The sequence below is a fragment of the Ptychodera flava genome, chromosome 21 (assembly GCF_041260155.1).
Source record: "Ptychodera flava strain L36383 chromosome 21, AS_Pfla_20210202, whole genome shotgun sequence".
NCBI classification, from domain to species: domain Eukaryota; kingdom Metazoa; phylum Hemichordata; class Enteropneusta; family Ptychoderidae; genus Ptychodera; species Ptychodera flava.
The window spans coordinates 16,739,160-16,755,769 of record NC_091948.1 but is presented as its reverse complement, the minus strand read 5'-3'; the positions used below and the strand labels follow the sequence as shown (position 1 = coordinate 16,755,769).

At 35.5% G+C, this 16,610-nt stretch overlaps 1 protein-coding gene across 6 annotated transcripts in view; it reads right to left on the bottom strand.

Moving 5' to 3' along the window:
* LOC139121571 (GRAM domain-containing protein 2B-like) overlaps positions 1–16,610 on the bottom strand; it is a 105,728-nt gene that overhangs the window by 85,224 nt on the left and 3,894 nt on the right. For 2 of the 6 annotated variants that reach the window (XM_070686585.1, XM_070686587.1), the window contains exons 2-3: positions 3,962–4,360; positions 3,304–3,698 (exon numbers count right to left, since the gene is read on the bottom strand). In XM_070686585.1, the coding sequence (XP_070542686.1) occupies positions 3,304–3,623 (320 nt within the window). In that variant the 5' untranslated portion in view covers positions 3,624–3,698; positions 3,962–4,360. Of the gene's footprint in view, positions 1–354; positions 694–954; positions 1,160–3,303; positions 3,731–3,961; positions 4,361–14,570; positions 14,700–16,610 lie in introns of those variants that run through there. The other 4 variants (XM_070686586.1, XM_070686590.1, XM_070686591.1 and 1 more) reach the window with 4 other exon arrangements.

Here is a 16,610-nt window from a genome sequence, read left to right as displayed (position 1 = left end):
ATTTTAAAAAGATAAAGTCAAACAGGTATGAAAATTCACAAATACTTGATAATTGCTATTGATTACATCTTATGTCTGTCCTTTATGTATAAATCAAAAGACATTGAACGCTATCGAAGGCAAATTTATCCATTAGAAACATGAAAGTTCGATATTTATAGGTGCCATTTTTAACAGAATGACAAAGGCATTGTTAACTTAACCTGCCTTCGGAAACCATGACATGTTACGCATCTGCGGCAATTACCAAGACAACACACTGTACAAATTTGAAACTTGACAAATATGAACCGTATCTTTCTTCGATGAAATGTTTGAAATGGTGAAGATGAAACCATCGTCAGAAACACCCACCTCTGAAGCTCAGCTATCTTTGCTGAATCAATTTCGATGGTGTTCTCAAGCTGAGCTTCGTTTTTCTTGGAGCTCTTTTCAGATTTTTCCTTTCCTTTGCCAGTCAGCCAGTGAGGCATGCTTGCTTCCTTGGAGAAATCCTCCTAATATTGCTCCGAGCATGTGCTATATCAAAAATAGTTGGTTCCAAATGTACAGTGAAATATTGCCACGGACATTCTGAAGGAAACAGCATGGGTCACAGCTGTATACATATGCCCTGCTGTCAGTGCATATCAAACTCCAATACTGTCAATTGTCCTTCTCTGATTCTTGACTACACATTAACAGGCAATATCTTTCAAAAGTTGACCTTTGACTTCGAGTGTAACCGTCCACTACTAGACAAATATCACCTTCTGTTGCTATGCCCTAAGCGGCATTTTTTTCCCTTTACAGTTTAACCCAGGTACTGAGTCACTGGTTAACTAGTTGACATAAAATATGACCCAATGCAAGGTTTCACTGACATAGATACAACAGGTAGATTGCCGGCTCAGTTTACACCATTAACCTGATAAACAGTCTATCACAGAGCTCACAAAGTGAAAGGTGTTTTACCTCGGATCACATATTATTGTTTGCATCTTGGTTTCATATCTCCAATTCCATCATGTGCCTACAGCCTCGCCTGTAAATACACTGACCAGTTCTTCTTTTCTCAGATCAGCAGATACTGAGCCAGACACTTGCACATCACCAAAATACTACAGAGTTTCCGGCCTCACACTCTAGTTTCCAGTTCATTGAGGTTCTCACCAGCATTGGCTTTACACACACACACAGCTGTATGCCTACCCTGCATTGTGTATCACGCCACCTTTCTTTTTGTTATGCAGATCTCCCATTATTGATTTATCATGGCGATGAATAAACAGAGAAAGCAAAAGTGAGATTCTAAGGACAGACCATTTTCAATGGAGGTGGGGAAGGACAAAGTAAATTGACAGAGCAGTCAACCTTACATAAGTCTGACGATGCTATTTTGTTAAGCAAATGATTGAGGCCTATTTGCAGTCTGTCCTGATTAGCAAATAGTTTCCCATAGATTTGGAATGACTAGGCAACATGTGGTAACATCGTGTTACCTAGGCGTTTGTCATGACAACAAGGGAACAAATTTGTAAACAGCTCGGTAACAACACTTTAAATTTACAATCGAGTGATATTTAGTGTTATTTTTAAATGTTGCACATACTCATTTTTTCAGAAGAGATGGCGATTGAATATCAGCCTTTCAAAATGGCACCATCTCAAAGCCTGGTTGAACTTCTATGGCAATTGGAATATTGTTGTGACGTACGTTCCAGTCACTGTTACAAGACAAAGCAACTGTCAAGTGAAACAATGTCTGGTAAAACATTCAAGATACAGACACCATACAGTAAATCAGGATTAACAGTTTTGTCAGAGCGGAATCTCCGAGGTGGTCACTGCTGTGACATCTATAGGATCACTATGATAAACTGACTTGCAACGTGACTGCATTAGGGGACTGTGAACATTATTCACTGGATAAGGTGGATATAATAGAATCAGCGTGAACAATTGTCTTTTGTCTCTCAGGTCAACTTTCACAGTGTTTTGGCGGCAGCTCTGCATGTGGTAACAACGACAACGATCACCATGGCTACATTCCTTTGTTGTTTTATTCATTGCCTGTTTACGTGAATTTTTTCAGTTGACGCCAAGTCACTGGATCTGTGTAGGCTTTGCAATTGAAAATAAGTCAAGCAGACCAACATTTAATTGCATGCTGGTTTCTGATATTTAATTGTACTGCTTTCTGATGTTGATACTGTTTGGATAAAAAAAGTAATAATTTCTAACCACTGCAGACAGTAGACGCAAATTTTGAAATATGTGGATATATCACAATGAATGTCCTTGGTAATAACAGCATAAGAATCATGGAAAAATCAACATTTTGTAACAAAAATTCTGTGGACTTCAAGTTCATGGCACTCTTTTGTGGAACACAATTATTCCTCCAGTGCAAGTTTATCTCTGACATAAAATTTAGGTTGTTTCAATAAGTGGAAAGCTTGCCCAATATTGAATTTGAAAAAAATATCTGGAGGGACTTTGTCAAGCCTATATGAAAACTTAGATCAAAAATTGTAAAGGCATAAAGTTAACATGATCATTGCATCATTCAAACCCCTGAATACTGGCGTATATCAAGGAAAACTTCAGACGGTTCATTGCAAAATTGGTGGAAATCGACTTACATAGAGGGAAGAATTTAGCATCTTGACCGATGAGGGCGCTATTTGCAAATATATTCAACCATGAAGACGGGCACTTCTAATTTTGCACCATTGATGTTGTACCATGAGGTTATTACAAAACCCAACAAGGTACACATGAAGATACCAGTGCAGCATATCATCAAATGTAAAGCAAAAAGCACAAAGCAGTGCTGGGAAATGTCCACAAGCACACTCTGCAGTACTTGTTATCACCAATACCCTACATTTGTGACTTGCATGGAATGGGCAGAACTACTGACCATTTTCATAAAATGTAACAACAATGTAACAACTGCATTCATTAGTAATTGCTTGCAATTCCCTTACACATACAGTACATCTATGCAATGCGCATGCATCATGTGTATAGGCCTATATGGTACATACGAATTGGAATTTAATCATCTACAGGTACATACAACTATCATCACATGACTTGTTTGTGTGTATGACATTTTATACAGGATGTTAATAATATGTTGTTTTATACCAGTACACACACACACACACACACACACACACACCACACACACACACACACACACACAAATAATAACATGCACCTGTACAGACAAGGTCAGTAGAGTGTATGAGTGTTAATGTACTACTAGTATATTTGTCAGTTTTCCTAGATGAAAATGATGATAAAGATACTCACATTTTATGATCCAGAGTCAGCAGCAATGCACATGTATTGTTTGCCAATACCCTGGCAACATGTGTCATGTTGACATCATCATCTTGTTGATGAACACCCCTTGACATCGGATTGTCGAAGTCAATAAACATCTGCTCCCTCTCTCGATACGAGGGCAAGCTCCGATTCCTCCCATGTCTGCCACTCATGTGTTCACGATGATCATCATCATTATGACGAGATGAATGGTTGCTAGGCGCCGCATCACCACTGCAAGGAGGCAGTTCATCAGCGGCATTGACAGATGAATCTTCCAAGATGTTATCGTCCAAGGGAATCATGGCTTGTTAAAATTTCTCACACTACGCAGGATTTCAACCCAAGACTTGCCACAGCATGGCTTCACTGATGAGTCCCTTAAAATTCATGAAGTAGAAAATAGCAGCTCCTGAGATTTCAGACAAAAATTTCACAGAACACCATTGAAGTAAGTCATTAAAATGCAAGGTGCTAGCCTCACAGTTTCAAGTCTTACAGTTTCAAGTCATAGGCTACATATTTCTTTTAGGACATCATTTACAGTTAAACTTTCTCACATTATATAAATCAAGTATGTTAATTGTCTGACAATTTCTTTTAATCATGCAAGTGTACAGGAGCATACTGGCACAACACTGACCTGAAATCTGCTTATGAATATCAAAGTGTAAATAGTCATATAGCAAGTCTTTAGGAACTGCTTCCCTGTTGTGTCTGTTTCAAAGTGAGAAGACAGGACTTATCAGTTTCGGCTCTCCTCACGATTCAACTTGAAAGATTTCAGGAACAGTCTTCAGATTCTGCATGCAGTTGTCCTTACAAGTTGCTCAATATCAGTGTTAACTGACATTTGGCAGGTTTGTACATCACATTCTATTGTCTCTTGCTGTCATTAAACAGTGCCATCCCAACACTGCTGTTGTCACATCAAACTTTTGGAATGTCTTGTTTTCCACCACCAGAGGGCCTCTCACAGGGGAGACAACACTGTGATCAATTTTTGTTAAACTCTGTAGCAATGAAAGGTTTCTTCAGCCGCCTGAAAGGAAATGAAAACTTTATGAATGATGTGTCCATACAGAAGACAGATAGGGAATAATACTGGTTTCAAACAATGATGATAATGAAATTGTTTCTAACTCAATCCCCACTGACCCACTGAGAAATCTGTACAGTAATAACTTGGTATAAATCAATGGTAGAAATTAAGCCTGAACCTGCAACTAGAATGTCTCTGAATTCATGCACACATGACATAGCACTGCAATTAATAGAATAAAGCATTGTCCAAGGTTACAGTCCTAATACAGTTATGAGTAACCATGACAGACTCTGTGAATTTCCAAACCTTTTGACCATAACTTTTTGGCAAAACCCTAGTGTGGACGGCAAGCAAACAATGACGTTTCAAAAAAGGGTGACAGAAAGGGAGGGGGCTCGGAACACAAATCTTGGACCTGCAGCTTCAATGAAACTAACTTTCAATTCTATGGTAAGTTTAGGTATTGTTTTGGGTGAAATTTTCTGGTAGACGTTGTTGAACAAGGAATTACCTACAAGAGATTCTGAGAAATGAAGTTCTATTTTCATTGCAACTACTCACTGTTCAATAGAGGACTACAACAGATGACCTTTGATCCTACAGTGAGCTGCACTTAGTCCACCAGGATGATGTCATTAAAATTAAGCACAATATGAGAAGTTACTTTCACTGAACTCTGGTTATCAAAGTTTGCCAACATTTCCTGCTATTCAAAATAACACCTACACTCCAAGACTTTACAATGGATAAGCTTTGGTATATTAATTTTATTTTACTTTTAATTTTGGTTTTCATTACTCAAATTATCAAAATTTTCACATCATAATTTACTGAATTCTTTTTTAGGACCTCTTAATTTATATCTTGACTCTGTCAATAGCAATAGGTGGAAGTGTTTTCTTCAAGGCACGTGATTGCATGATTCCTGACTTGCTGTACTTGGTTTGCCCCTTGAAGTTCTTTCAATTGACCTTGGCTTGGACTTGAGCTTGTACTAGGGCTAAACTCAGTCAAGAAACTGGCAGACATACAAATAAATTACTGTTTTCACCTGTTCATCCCTAATTCACACTGAACAGGTCCACAATCACCATTGATAACAATAGGTTTTGGCCAAACCATGGTGGTTACAGGGTTAAACAGCATGCTAGACAAAGATCCATCACTTGAGGGCGCTCTCCCCTCTTCAGAGGGGGGAGCGTAGAAGATTGCCCTCAAGCAACGGATCTTTCAGTCTAACAACAAGTTCTATTGAATAACAACACACCATAACATGTGGTTAGGCCTCTGCAGCTCTGTGAGTCAAGAAAATGGCAATGCAAGCTAATTGATTGATTGGTTTTGTTATTACTGTTGGCTTCTGTTTTGGCTCATGAACAAAGTGTAATAATTAGCGATGATACAGAAACAAAAAAGTTGATGCATGGGCCTCAAAGAACTTGCAATGATTAAAACTCTATTTTGGGGCTAATGTGCAGTATCTCGGAAGCAGTTATCCAATTGGTTGGACTGATGTGCAGCGTCTCGGAAGCTGATATCCAATCGGGTTGCTGAATCTTACCGTTATAATAAAATAGTACAAAAATACTCCCCAACTTGCTGTGAATAGTGACAATCGACCAATTAGATACAACCTTCCGAGCTTGCTGCACATCAGCAGAATTGATTGGCTGAATCTTACCGTTAATATTGAATTGCACACAAAAGACTCCCTAAGTTGCTGTGAATAGTGAATATCGACCAATCACATATAACCTTCACAGCCAGCTGCACAGCAGCAGCTATTTTCATCCTGTAACACCACAAGGACAGCAAGGGGGATGCTAAACAATTCGTAAGTTCTGTTGAGATACTGGCAATTAAATTCTCATTTTTTTAACAGATTGGCAACAGAACAGGTGTCTTTTTCAAGGAGATCATTTCTAAATAAATTCAAGTGAACGTGAAAGTCCTCTTTCCCATCTGGTAACACTAACTGATTGATCACCAATAAAGGAATATCTGTATATTCATCTGTTCAGAGAATGAAATAAAAAGTAGTCTTTGAATCACCCACTTGTCACATTCTTGAGGAGGGCACCCCACCACACCTGATACTTGATGATAGTGAAGCCCGTAAGATAGGCAAAACTAGATGAATATTCCAAGTGGATTGGAGATAAAGATGCATGCAAAATGTCACCATGGAAATGAGTACACTATAGAATCCCTTGACGGATGTGAAAAAATTGAGATCATTAAAAAAGTGTTATTCAGTCAATATCACTCACTAATGTTCATCTAAGTCACAGTTAAGACTACATTCAGAGCATGAAACTGAAGCAGTCACTTGCAAACAAATACACAAGCATTTATATTCAATAATGTACTGTCAAGTCAACAAAGACAGAACAATTGGAGGTTATGCCTGGAGTGCATTCTCAATTTTTAATCAAACCAAGATGACAATAAACAGACAATGTACGTATCATATTCACTTATAAACGATAATTTTGCATTTTGATTTGAGTAGATTGGTAAATTTTAGGCTTTAATACAGAGTAAGACAGTTTGCATATTTAGCTTATTCTGTATACACTACAGCTCTGTACCAACAGCTTTGAGGACAGCACTTGCTGGATTGAACTGCCAGTATTACTTGACACTTTATACAAAGCCATACATATAATCTTACAAGGACATCATCTGACTGAATCCAGGAAACACGACATTTCTAATCGCTATTTGAATCAAATATGGTTGCCATGACAACAAAGGGTAATTACTTGCATCACCTTAATCATTATGCATGTTCATAGACACAACCCGATGACCTTTGGCACTGTACAAGGTTACTGAGAATATCAGTGAAATGAAGGATCCAGGTTCGAAAATCAGAGATTTCCTGCAAAACATTTAATATGTTCCCTTAAAATATGATAATAAAATATATCATTAAATAAAAAGCAGCTCCTAATAAAAATGTGTTGTTCTTTAATCTACAAACACACATGTGACATTCCTTTAGTCACAAACAGGACACAATTTTTTGCAGTCTTTGGTGTTGTTTTTGTTTGGTTACTGATTTATTTGTTACTGTTGTTATTTCTAATTCTGTGCTATTATCCTTTGTTAATTATCACATGATAATTAGGATATAATTTCAATATTTCGCTCCACTACACGGGGAAACAACAGTGGTTTTATGAACGCTTTCTCTGAATGGTCATTCTTTCTCCATGGACAAAGTATCTACAAAGTCCATGATATGAACTGAGCTAGAATGACTTACGATTTATAAATATTCATCACTGGTAAAGAGTATTTGCATTTCTGTACAGTATGCATTTTTGATGGGTCACACCAAAATTGAAAGTAAGAACATGGTCCTGAATGACTTACCCTACCTGTGGGCATGCTAAAGGGAAGCGGTCGTTGGAACTGCGCATGTGTGACTTTGTTTACAAACAATACATTTCATGCACTATATATAGATGCATCATGTCAATATAGCTACAACATTTAAATTTTATGATGTACATTATGACAAACATGTTTTGAAATTCATCAATCGCCAACGTACCTCAATTGGTTACAGTGTTTACATGGGTCACAGGGGTCCCTAGTGACCTTTGAGCGCAGTTCAAAAGACTGCCCCCACCCCCCTTAATGGACACCTACAATATTTTGATCACGTCTTATCAAAAAAGAATGGCCACAGGAACAGATATTTGCACTGTAATTTGCACAATTTTCCCAAAATGCAGTTAGCATGGACTTATTTCAAAGCTGTCAGAGAAAAACAGTTTTTGCTATGTTTTTTGCTTTTGTGAAAGTTAAAAATTTAATTTTTTTTTCCTAATAGTTTACATATGGTATATATGGCGACCATTTCAATTTGAAATCATCAGCAAAATTTAGGTAATTCCCTAATCCAAAACTTTGAACATTGATTCTTATTCTTCACTATGAAACACAATGATCTGAAGTTTCCTTGAAGAAAGTTTGAGCAAAAAAATTTCTTTTGCAAGGTGAATATTAACTTTTACATTTTAGCATGCATGCCAAAATGAAAACAAACAATGGTGCCACACTTCAAAGGTTAACATATGCAGATTCCACTTAAGCTATGTCATAGCACATAGACATGTGTTCAAATATGTTTTAAATTCAATTTTCTTTCTTTTTTCACTCCATCTTTTGATGACCAAAATATTACAGAACGCTGTACAAAAGCTCATGAAAAACATATTTGAGATGAAAATCTACAAAAACCCAGATTTCAGCAAGCAGATACTGTTAAGTTGCATGAACAAAATAAAAAAGGACGACAGTAAACTGCACTGATGCAGTTGAAAAATGTCAGTTATGATATTAAAAGATTGGAAATTATGAAGCAGCAAAATATCATGAAATACTGCATACAACACAAGTTTGGAGCAGTTTAGCTTTACATCATCAAATTGTAAACAGGCATGACAAAACATGTCATCCTAAAAGTGTGATGATTATACTCCAGGAGAATTGACTAATTTCATGCATACATCAGATGCTGATCTACGCGAACTTACAAAAACGAGCGTAAAGTTGGCGTCATCCTCATCCTCAAGTGACCTTTCCAGTTGACGCTGAAAATGACCCTACTCAGCATCAGCTTAGTGTCGTATCCGAAGATTGCCGAAGTGACGCTACCCGAGGACGGATAAATGATAAATTCGCCAACAACTTAAGAAAATAACAATTCCATTCTTTCTCAACTTTCTTTTGAATCGTAAAACTGGTTTGCAGGTACTATTTTATCGTTAGAATATCTCATAAAGACTAGTTTTTTTCAGTCCATGATCCGTGGATGTGTTTCTGGTGTCTGTTAACTCTTACGTTGAGATTTTTCCGAAAATGGTTGCAAAAAAAGGCATACATGGTTCGAAATATGTAAAAATCGCCATCATGAGAGGCGAAATGAAAGCCCTAATTATTTATAGGTCATATAAAACAATTAGCTTGTATAACTATGACAGAAGGCCTGAAAAGTCAACATATTAAACATACAGCATTCAAGTTTTAAGGGCTAAGAATGTTGTGTTGTAACTACATCGTGAGAAAAGGATACTAAGAGGAGAGGTCACTAAATATTATGAAATACAAACTCTACTGTGTTTTGATTAACATTTGAAGTGATATGACACTTGGAGCACATTTTTAAAGTCATTTTTACACTTATCATTCTAATAGATGCAGTCGGGAATAATCGGATCTGACGCAAGTGAAGCGAAGGTGACGCTGTAGCGTCATCCTCATCCTCATTTTCGCGTGACTCCTGAGGCTGAGGAAGAGGATGAGGATGACGCCAACTTTACAAAACACAAATGTATCATTAATTGATGCACATGGGACTTCATTACTCCAGGCTAGCCTAATTTGACAGTCCTTTGAGACTGTTTGTGAATGGTCCTTCCTTCGTGACATGGACGGAAAGTTGTGTGAGCTAAGAGTGCCTCAAATCAATTCAATGAATTTTCACTGACGTATCATTTATTGACACGTAAATCAAATTTGTTATATTCAATTTGTGGGAGGGGTCAATAGGTCACACCGTCTTTTCACCGGATAAATTCCACCTTTTCAGGTGTGATCAACCAGTTTCCATCTAAACTCACGCGATGCATTTCCTGAAGAGATTACGCCAGTCAAAGACATTTTGCATGAACATTTAAACAAAAAGGTTAAAATCACCAAAATTGTAGCTGCTACATATGATAAGAAATTTACGATAATATAGGATAGATGCTGCATGAGATTAAACAAAAAAATACCTGTCTATGAGTTGCAAAATATTCTTTAACATGCACCTTGTATTTTGTATACGTGATGTGTATCCAAATATCACATTAGCATTAAAATTTCAACATCGTTTAACACCACACACTGCTACGAGAATAGGACCCAGATGACGTTTGTTTTGTTGCGAATGGCCTTGTTTGAACTGAAGACATCCATCCACTGCCAGAGTACGAGTTACAAACCAAATTATTTGCAGAATGGCAGAAGAAAATTGAACCCAAAACGTGAATATCAGCCTCTATTAAATAATATTGAAAAATTTAAATCATATTTTTCTTAGAGAGATGGCACTAAAACAAATCTCATGCGAGGGCATTCTATTTCTGACGGAAACAGCAACTTATCTCAGGAAAGTCAGCAGTACTGATGTTACTGTAACAAAATACACAAGTGCAAAAAGCATTGAAAATACAAGAGGTTAGAGCAAGTTCAGGGTATTGATTTGTTACCATGACAATGAATGGGTTCAAGATTGAATCACCGCAGTAATGACCTCAATCTCCAAATCAACAGAATTCACTCCAGAACTGATTTAATTATTTGTTACATGAAACGCTGAATTCCAGTCATGCATTCAAAATTAGCAAGTATCATGCATTTCAATTGACCCTTTGCCCCTCATTCTTATCTCCTGATATTATACGGTAACTGTTTTTCCACAAATATTTGAAACAAAATCATTTTTTTCACACCATAAAATAATTATTTGCATTTTCTAAATTTTATCACATGGCAAACTCACCATTTTGTGACAGGAAGGAAATGATCACTTGGGAAAAAAACAGAATTCCTACACTCACATACGGTAAGCTATGGATAACTTCTAGAGCAGACGATAAGTAGTGGTGTATGTCACTATGGTTCAGAAACAATAAATTTCACCGTAATTGTGAAATATTTTGATACTGTACACAGAAATAACTGAATAAGTCACCAATATGTGCTCACAGTTACCAAGAAACAGAACTCATGCTAAACAGATATGGAAGGATTTAATCATAAGAAGCAACTACCGGTACGGTACTTAACCATATGGTGTGCAAATTGAAGTGTCTATTTTGGCCTAAATACACACGCATGTATAGTACCAGAGAAAAGCATTGTGAAATGTAGATCAAAAACCTTGGGTTTGTTTTGAGTCAGGAAATAAGTACTGGTTTTAAATCAGTCTATTTGCATGTCTCTCAGATGTGAGGACTCGTGAAATTTTAATTGTCAGATTTGCAAAAGAGATTTTTACTAAAATTTCAGTTTTTTCAAAAAATGTATTATTATTCTTTATATCACAGAAACATGAATGCATTCATACATTTTCACAAACTGCACATGTTGTTTTCATAAAGTATTTTCCAGACCTCAAATTACAATCTATTGACAATATAATTGCTATAATTCACGCTTTTTTGTTCTGTTCCATTTGCAATGCAAGTAAAATCATCCAAATTTTCTTACATACCAGTACTTATCATAGAATGACTACAACATACATATAATAAAATAATGTCATTTAAGGTAGTATGCGCATTGAAATTGAAAGACCTAAACTTTTGCTAAAAATTTTCTGACAGAAATTTTAAGTGATTTTCTTTCAAAATCCAGAATAAAAATCAGGGTTTTGGTACAAAATTCGGTACAAGAGAAACAAATTACCCAATATCGACACTCGAAATTCAAAATGGCCACCATCCAAGTGTTAACTCTACGGGGAAAAAATTAAATTTTCAATTTTCACAAATCCGATGAAAACTTTATTCACTCTGTGAGCCTCAAAAATGGGTCCCCACCAGACCAAAACAGAATTGTGAAAGTTTGAAAGTTTGAATATCTGCCCCCAGACACATTCTACATTATTGTCATTCAACTGAGAACACAATGAAATTTTTTTCACGTACAACACATATTTCGAGTAGGTAGCTATACAACTTCAATTACAAAATGATAAAATTCACTTTGTCTGCCACCACAATTCTACAGATTAATTGAGCTTTACACATGGTACTGTATGCCAGCCATATGGTCAAACAAGCGGAATAAAGAACAAATTCATTTTTGGTTACTTTGATTTTAAACATAAACTGTGCCTATATTTTGTAAATTAATGTCTTCTATTTTAACCCTTCAGTGCCAAAGTCAATGTTTATAGCCTGTATAAGAATAACCCAGACAAGTTTTGAATTCAAATTTTTTCCAGATTTTGCAAAAATTTTTGGTTAAAAACTGTGGCCAATGAAAAGTTATGTCCATTTGGTCTAAAATTATCTAAAAAAAATAACAAAAATTCAGAAAAATTGGTAAAATGTTGCATTAAAATTTTGGTGAGAAAAATTACAGCACCTAAAGGGTTAATATAAGAGGCACATTTGTGTCTTACTGGCAGTCACGTTATTATTATAATCATCATTATCACAGTCTTCATTATCAGTACTACTGGGACAACATTTTGTCTGTCAATCATGTTGTCCACCATCTTGAAAGAAGCTGGAAGAGTGGTACGGTATATGATTCAAAGCTTTACAGACTAATTGAATAAAACAATATCTGTCATGAACCATGCAGGCACACATGCTGAATGAGTACATGTAACATGCACGAATGGTACAGAAAATCACACAACTTGGTATATAATACAGTAGACAGAGGTTCAATATAATCAGTACTCTAGCTGCTCATGTGGATGAATTTAATACCTTACTGGTTTTGACCACTGAACTTGACCTGATAGTGACATATGAATTTGGAAAGATAAAGGTTGATACTATTCCAGCTTTTGTCTTGTTTGACCATGCCACGTGAAAAATCTACACAAATGTCACTTTTATTAGTAAATGTACAAATTTGACCTTACTGTTTCACACAAATAGAAAAGTGTTTGCCGAGCAAAAACAACAAGACTACAAGACTTGTGAAAGCTAAAATATTGCATTTGTGACATAGTACACAATTGAAATGTTTTAGATATAATCCTGTTGAGCAGTAGACAATTTGCATATAATCATCAAAATGTTGACAGAGATGTGATGGATGCTGCAAACATACTGTGAGCAGACCAACTTCTCTTTTCTTGATCTTCAGTTAAGGTGCAACGTCTTCATGTCAAATTTTGTAAAAATTTCATATCATAATTTATGCCTTGTTTCCTGAATACCAATAGCATGGTTGTTACACACACTACATCAAGGGTTTGAAAGCTTCCCATTTCCTGTCACTCTCTTCACAGTACGTGATTTGAAAACAATTAATATCAATATTTTATATCTTCATGCATCGGAAATGAATTCAAAACAATCTGATTTTAATACCAAGGCCACTCTATTTCACAAGTAATTACAAAATGAAGGAAAAAGTTGGTGGATTCTGTATGATAGAAAATTGTAGTGATGGGGATACTCGGTATGTACATGTTGGATTTATGTACCAAATCCATTAAAAGAGCATTAATATTCAGAACTATCAGACAATTTATGCAAGGACAATACAGTGGCTTGTTTCCCAAATACTAATTTTCAAATGGACGCCAGGAGATGCTATGCTGATACAGAGTTTCTGATGTCATAGATGATACTTTTCGTACGTCAAAACATAACTAGATGATATTCATCAATTGATATACACATGACCAGCAAAAAATGTTGCAAACATAACGTATGTAAAAATTTATATTTAAGACATTTCACAATACACTTTTATCTCAGTAGACGACGGATCAATGAAACTCAGACAAAACTACGGTTGAATTTTATTACACCGCCGCTGACAAGACAAGCATCACTTGCAAATTTGCATAACGTTTCATTCCTGCTCTATGACAACAATCATTTCTATCATTTCTGACATTCACAAAAACTATGGTCAATATAGCCTATAGGACCCTTGTCATATAAATCAATCAATAAATACTTACGATCTAAAAATTTATTTGGGGGAATAAAACAACATGTTTTTTAATGATTCATGCATGAAATCTTCATGCTATTAGTGATCACACACTGTACAGTGGATTAACACACACAACATGTCACTCGTCAAAAATATTAATTTCCTGTACATGTTTTTGTCAGCTTGATGTATTGGCCGAAACGACAATCCTAGACACGACAAATTGTCCAGCAACAAATCTTATTTCAGATACGAGTCATTCATCATCGTCATCTGTCAAAATATCATACATCTGTCTCAGACCAAAAAAAAAATTGTCAATATACAAGTAATCTTCTTCAGGTATTATGAAAAATTCACTGATATGAAAAATTCAAACATCGATCCATCAATACGGGAAGCCTTCCTGTTTACTGATGTCATTATGATGTCATTAGATATCCGTACACATCAAGAGGTAAACATATATCACTTTCAAGGAGGAAGCTATGTTTACATGCATTTACCGTACTTTTCAGGAAGTCAAACAGTCGTTATTTTTATGTGCCTCATGTATCACCATCTCATCTCTAGCTCCTCTCCTTTCTTTTGCTATTGAAGATTGTCGATGGCACAGCAGGCCGCAAAACCATCTACTTGCCTGCAACAACCAGACCCGAAATTCTTTTATCATTTGCAAGGTACATTTAAAATTCAAGCGAAATCAAACCAGACCCATGACTTGAACATATTATTGGTGGTAATCTTTGATTTATTTTTGAATATCCAGGAAAACTGTGCCAAGAGAAGCCGCTAAAAATATCGGAAAGGGTAAAAATCGTACAATGAAGCAGATTTTTCAATAATGACGACTGTGTGTAGTTGAGGACTCATACAGCGACATTGTAGAGACAAGAGACTAACACAGACCTGCGGATGTAGCATATACACATATCTGGAGACTTAATTCGTTATCCTCCTCGTGAAAATTATGACAAAACTTTTTTTTTTCTTTTGTAATAGTGATTCATTTGTAGTTGACTTCTTGTTGCTCTTGTTTATTTAGATTACATAATTCTGCACAAATATGGTGCAATAGTGCATTCCTGAGTGCAGAGCCATTGACCACTTGCCCTCATGACCAACAGTTGGTAACCTGCACTCACACAACATTTAATAAACCCATATTTTGCTTACCAATCTGCAACCACTAGAGGTCAATGTCTGCTGGAAATGGCATTTAATAGATGTACTTTGCCTGATATTGTTAACGGAAAGAAAACACCACTGTCTTTCATGATCAAGAATAAACATCAAGGTATCATGGGTAAATTATGTAAAAAGTATATTGAAAGAAAAGAATAACCCTTAATTTCAAAATAATCAGTCTTTTCACAAGACGCGTTATTTCTTTAATATTCACAGGAATTTAAAACATCATATATTCACAAACGGGAAGGCGTACAGAATTTTCAGTAATGCATGTTTTACAATAATGTCAAGCACTGTTAAATATTGCATTTTTTTTCTCGAACTTTTTCAAAAAATAAACAATTTCTAACGTTTCCCTCTAATATCTAAGTATGAGCAAATTCATCCTCGACAACTATTTATACCAATATCTGAGGGTCAAAGGGCTCAGAAAAAAATTAGATAAATAATCAATTTTGTTGAAAATGCTACCAGTTACATTGAAAATTATTACCCTTTTGTTTAAAACTTAGGAAAATGTTTTTATCCATTATAGTTTCCATGTTACAATATTTAAAGCAAAATTTAAGTTTCTGTATTTTTATGCATGTAAATTATATCTCTTTCTCTTATCATTCATAACAGAAATTTTCAAAATACCTTCTCGGAAAAATTCATTAATATCAGAAATATGATAACATCTTAAACATTTCAATCATACAAATGACTCGTCATGAAATAAATTTTAGGAATCCACTTTGTGTTAGCCACTGTCCACTGACTCTACAAACAGCAATATTGGCAAAATTGTGGAGAGTTATTACATTTTTTAATATTTATAATTTAATCTGCAAAATTCATATTGCAATACAAATTGTCTTTTTTTATCCTTAAGCTATGCATAAAATTATATCTTACCATTGGAAGAACACTGCATACTACAGGAAATTGTCCTGGCAAATATGCAAATGTGACTTTTGCAAAAATAATTTAAGAAAAAGCCTTCACTAATCCACTGACACCATTATCAATATTGGCATGCCTAGATTTATCATATTGCAATCAAAAAATGCATTTTGACAGATTTATTCCAAAATATTGTCTGTATTATACCAGACAAAATTGTCTTTCATATTGCAAAGCCATCTGCAAGATGACTCAGAGCAGAAGGGAAGAAGCTTGTTTGTTGGTCAAATTTTGAGTTTTTGGGGTATTTCAATGTCTTATGGATCATTAAGAAAATAGGAAACACCTAATATGCATATAATCTCATGATGCAATGTGTTTAAGTTTTCCCTGGGCAAATAAAAAATTATCGTATTTTGCAACCTTTTTTCTTCTCATTTTCAAAATGGTGGCAAATTTCACTTACATCCCGCTT